Source organism: Setaria italica, chromosome IX (assembly GCF_000263155.2).
Source record: "Setaria italica strain Yugu1 chromosome IX, Setaria_italica_v2.0, whole genome shotgun sequence".
NCBI classification, from domain to species: Eukaryota; Viridiplantae; Streptophyta; class Magnoliopsida; order Poales; family Poaceae; genus Setaria; species Setaria italica.
This window is the reverse complement of record NC_028458.1, coordinates 49,429,660-49,434,226: the sequence shown is the minus strand read 5'-3', so window position 1 is coordinate 49,434,226 and position 4,567 is coordinate 49,429,660. Positions and strand designations below refer to the sequence as shown.

The window sequence follows — 4,567 nt, the reverse complement described above, 5'->3', positions numbered from 1 at the left end:
CATAGCTGACTGTTGGTGATTCAAACTTGCCATGTATAGCTTGCCTCATCAAATGCCTGCCAATATACAATCTATGTTGTTGGTTCAAAATTACATACGACAGTACTGCTGCTGGCGTCAGTATTGTTATCGTGTGATGTAAAATGATTCACTTGGATTTCTAATCATTTTATTCGCTAAATGTTTGGGCGTAGACTCAAATGAATGATGTGATGAAGTATGAACACTGCCAGCTGTTGCTTGTTTTGGACGTAAGAGTTTTGTTCGAACGGAAGCTGTGCGAGGAGGTTGCCAAGTTTTTGCCTTTTTCATCTCGTTTGCTGAGAATCCATGCTGAAGGACTGCTTGTTTGCCGATAGTGCGAAGGAAATTAAAAAGGCTTCGTTTATGTACTGGGAAGGGCATCAAAATAGACAACTGTACAAGGAAATGAAAGAGCAACTTCAGCCATTTCAGGCTTTTATGTTCTGATTTTGGTCCTATCTGTATATAGGGATGCTCGAGTTTCTTTCCAGGTTGGTGATCTGGTGCCGATCACTCTGTGTCTCTGCACATGGAGAATTATTCGAGACTGCGCGAACCTGTCATCTCTGGCCATTTTGAATTCAGTCAGTTTTTTTTAGACTGATGCCTTCCCTGCGGTCTGTAATTGCAATCCTATGGAATATGTAAACGTCCTGCTGTCGCTAGATACTCTACTGAGGTATCTGCTGACAGTTGGAATTCTTGTAGTGTGTCGATATATGAAGGGAAAGATTCTGTCATTTCTGGTCACTCTAGCCATCTGCAGCCTGCAGTTTCTTCGTTGCAAAATCTGTCTCTAGCTGTGCTAAGTGCTAACCTTTGCACTCTAGATAAGAGCAACGAGCCGAAATACAATTCTGCTCAAGCACACAAGAACCAGGAATGACGACGAAAGATTATGACATTTTTATTGAGGTTCACTGTCCCCTGCAGCGACCGGACTTCTACTACAGACACTGGTAACGGGTTTACCATTGGAAAAATACGGTGGTAAACGAGAGACGAATCGAATCATTTGTTACAGACTTTTTTTTTTGGTTTCTTGCCGGTGTTAGAGAGAGAGGGAATTGAACGAATGCAATGCGGCGGCCTTCTCTTCGGCCCCCCCGACAGACGGACGACACCCTTCATGTGCAGCCTGTTAAAAACCCAGAGCACCCTTTGGCCTCCTTTCCCCTTTCATTGCCGCCGCTCACCGTCGCCAGCCAGCCAGCCATCATCATGCGCCCTTGCCTTCAGCTGCAACCCGTCACCTGCTCCACTGCGGGTACACAGTACAAAAGATGAGGCCATTAGCTGGACGAGATCTCGAGGCTAGTTGCGTGTGTCTGCCATGCCAACTCGGCACGGCAGCAGCAATGCAGCATGTCATGGCACCGTGCACATGCGAAGCCGCACCGGTTGATGCCCGATCGGCCGCACATGCGACGCGACTTCTGGCTACGGAGCTTGGTTTGATTTGGGGTGTGGTGCTATGATACCTTTGGGAGGAGGGGCCATGACGGTGGGCTTGGACATGATGGCCGGGACGGTGGCGACGGCGGCCGCGGAGGCCGGCGGGAAGAAGTGCGCGGCGGGGACGCCCAGACCCTGCGAGCCGTGGTACTGGTAGTGGTAGAACGGGTACACCGGCATCATGCCGTTGGGCGCCACCATGCCGCCCTGCGCCGCCGGGTACGTGAAGTGCCCCTGCATGTAGGACCCGGCCGTGCCGGCAGCCGCAGCCGCAGCCTGGCCTAGCTTCTGCACCCCCAAAGAACATTGTGATTAGCATATAGCCCCCCAATCAGGCAGTAACATTATTACTTAGTGCAGGAAAAAAAACTGAGGGATCAGGTGATTTACCGCGTTGTAGCTCAGGTCAGCGACGTAGTTCGGCGAGTACCTGAACAGAAACGCGTAGCACAAAACCACACATCGATAAGTACCAGCGGCACACATAATTTAACCCGGTAAAACATGGCAGAAGGAAAAAACAACAGATCCATGTGTAGTTTAAGCGTTTAACTACGGTGCTGAGCTGAGTCCTTTGGCCTAACACATGGCCAGTAGCATTAATTATTTAATTTCCCCCCTTCTTTTCCTGCCGCCGTGCAGGCCGGCACGTGGGCACGTGCGAGCACGACGAGGCAGCTGGCTGCGCGCGCGGTCCGGCCCAGGTCCAGCCTGTGCCCGCGCCTGTCCCGTCGCGTCGCGCGCCCCGAACCCGGCCGCAGCCACGCCATGTGTGTGCGCGCCCACGCTACCGGTCCCCCCGCGCGCGCCTATCCCTGACTACCGGGCCCGCCCACCCCTCGGCCGCCGCGCTGCGGCTGGCGGCTGCTGCCTGCGCGCGGGTCGCCGGCGGACACGAAATCCTCGTAGCCTCGCGCGCCGCGCAGACAATTCGCGGCGCTCGAGGCGCGCGCACGCCGGATCGTAATTTTTTTTTTATGCCTCTCCAAGGCGCTATCGCGCGCGGGGAAATTGAATTTGGAGCTAGTACGCGTGGGGGGTGCGCGAACGTACCCGTAGGTGGTGGCGGCGGGGTAGAAGGGGAGCACGCCGTGGTACTGCTGGTGCGCGCCGTGGGCGTAGTGGGCGGCCGGCGGCGGCGGAGGCGGAGGCGGCGTCGTGGAGGGGTGGTAGTACCACGGCACCGGCGACACGCCCCTGGACCCCACCGCGATGGCTGCTGCCGCGCAGGTGAATTCGCGCCAAGCACACGTGATCTCTTGTCAGTACCCACGTTAACGGCAGTAATTAGGAGTAGCTAGCAGTAACCGTGGGAATATTGTACCTGGAGCGGGCTGGTGCGGGGACGGGAGCGCGGGCGCGTGTGGCGCCGGGGTGGCCGGCGGCGAGGGGCGGAGGAGGTGCGGCGGCTGGGGCCGCGGCTTGGCGCCGAGGGACGCCAGGTTGCAGTTGGCGCGGCGGCCGTTGATGACGGGGGTGGCGTCCTCGCACGCCTTCTTGGCCGCGTCCGCCTCCTTGAACGTCACCTGCCCATCCACGCATGCAACCAGGTTTCAGATCAGACGCGCGCGCGTCATAAGAAGAATGCCAGTGCCACTGACTCCATGCGACAATGCATGAATTAAACTAGGGAGGGACGAGGGAGGGTGGGGAGAGGGAGCACTGACGAAGCCGTAGCCCTTGGAGCGGCCGGTGAGCTTGTCGGAGATGATGACGGCCTCGAGGATGTCGCCGTAGCGCTCGAAGTGCTCGCGGAGGGTGTCCTTGTGCGTCTCCCACGCCAGCCCACCCACGAACACCTTGGTCAGCGTGGTGTCGCCAAACGCCGCCGCCGCCGGCGGCTGCGCCAGAGGCAGGGGCTGCGGCTGCGGCGCCATCATCGTCATTGCCTTGCCTGCCGGGCCGCGGCGCTGCGTCCTTCGTGACGGCAAGTCGGCGAGATGTGCGCGGGGGGTGGAATGCAAATGTGGAAGAAGGCGACTGGGCGATGTGCGGGGGTGTGGGGGTTTTATATAGAGCGGAGTTTGTAATTCCGTGGGAGGGAGAGTGGTGGTTGGGCGGGCGGATAACGGAAACAGGAGAGCTACTCCCAGTCTGCCGCCTGGTCCTCTAGCCTGCCCACAATTGGCCTCTGCCCCGGCGACCTGTGGTCTCATCGTCTCTCTCTGCCCCTCACCAGCAGCTCTGCAAGACTGCAACTGTAACAGAAAAGGCCTGCATGTCGTCTTCTCCCTCCAAGCATGATTAACCATGTCCCTCTCGTGGTTAATCAACGAGATATATACAATTTTTTTACCGTCGTGCAGAGAGTAATTCCACGCAGTGCAACTTACATGCTAACTCAAACAGTGAGTAGAGTACAATGCAACGTAAGACTGAATAGAAATCATTCATTTGTTTACAGCCCTGCCGGGGCGCGGAGACAAGAACAGATGGGCGAGTGGCCAGCCAAGCCAAACGGATCGGCGACGGGAGAGGTGGGCGAGCTGTAAGAGCGGGTGGGGGAACAGCTGGCCTAGTGGCCTCGCAGCTGCAGTTCTGCCTTTACCACACAACGTGCTGACGCCTTTCCTTTCCCCTCGCCCCTTTCCTCGCCTAGCTATGCCGATCAGGCTCAGCAGCATCCCCTTGCCTGATTAACAAATCGCATTAATCTAGCAAGCCCATCTGAAAAGGAATCCTTTCCGTTTCCTTTATCCTTCGCAAGTAGTAGCAGTATTATACTCTGTACACTGGCAGTCTTAAAGCCGCTCGACGCGTATTTCTTAATGGGAAAATACACTAGCGTACACGGTACACCAGAAAAGGCACATCGTATCGCTTATCGATAGCATTATAGCAAAACGATAGCACGTGATGGCGCAGCGCAGGGTACCGTTCTCCTGACAGGAAAACATGAGACTGACACACCCAGAAGTATACACGGCCGTGACCATAGGGTATAAGCTACGCTACGCTGCGTACGATTACTCGTATACGCGCGCGCGCATCGCAGGTTTTATACGTACTGACAACAGCCACAACGTCTGCGCTGATGACGTACACACTCCAGGCAAAAGGCCATATGTTTCAACCGCGAACGGAGCTG

At 56.1% G+C, this 4,567-nt stretch overlaps 1 protein-coding gene across 2 annotated transcripts; it reads right to left on the bottom strand.

Annotated features, from left to right (window-relative positions):
• Positions 1 to 907: 907 nt before the first annotated feature.
• Positions 908 to 3,491, bottom strand: LOC101762704 (probable RNA-binding protein ARP1). Of its 2 annotated transcripts, none has more exons than XM_004984770.4 (6): positions 3,147 to 3,491; positions 2,804 to 3,005; positions 2,533 to 2,698; positions 1,870 to 1,909; positions 1,506 to 1,767; positions 908 to 1,285 (listed from the first exon to the last, which is right to left on the bottom strand). In XM_004984770.4, the coding sequence occupies exons 1-6, from the start codon at positions 3,363 to 3,365 to the stop codon at positions 1,260 to 1,262; spliced, it is 915 nt and encodes a 304-aa protein (XP_004984827.1). In that variant the 5' UTR covers positions 3,366 to 3,491; the 3' UTR covers positions 908 to 1,259. The 2 variants fall into 2 exon arrangements, with proteins under 2 accessions (XP_004984827.1, XP_004984828.1); XM_004984771.4 differs by having other exon boundaries at positions 2,533 to 2,695; positions 3,147 to 3,482.
• Positions 3,492 to 4,567: the final 1,076 nt, after the last annotated feature.

Bases quoted from the DNA above. Each gene is read 5' to 3' on its own strand.
- LOC101762704 (XM_004984770.4), bottom strand. From the start codon at position 3,365: ATGACGATGATGGCGCCGCAGCCGCAGCCCCTGCCTCTGGCGCAGCCG. The intron at 1,768-1,869 runs GTAAATCACCTG...TTGGGGGTGCAG, and splicing joins CTGACCTGAGCTACAACGCG to AAGCTAGGCCAGGCTGCGGC. The intron at 1,286-1,505 runs GTATCATAGCAC...GTGTACCCGCAG, and splicing joins CATGGCCCCTCCTCCCAAAG to TGGAGCAGGTGACGGGTTGC.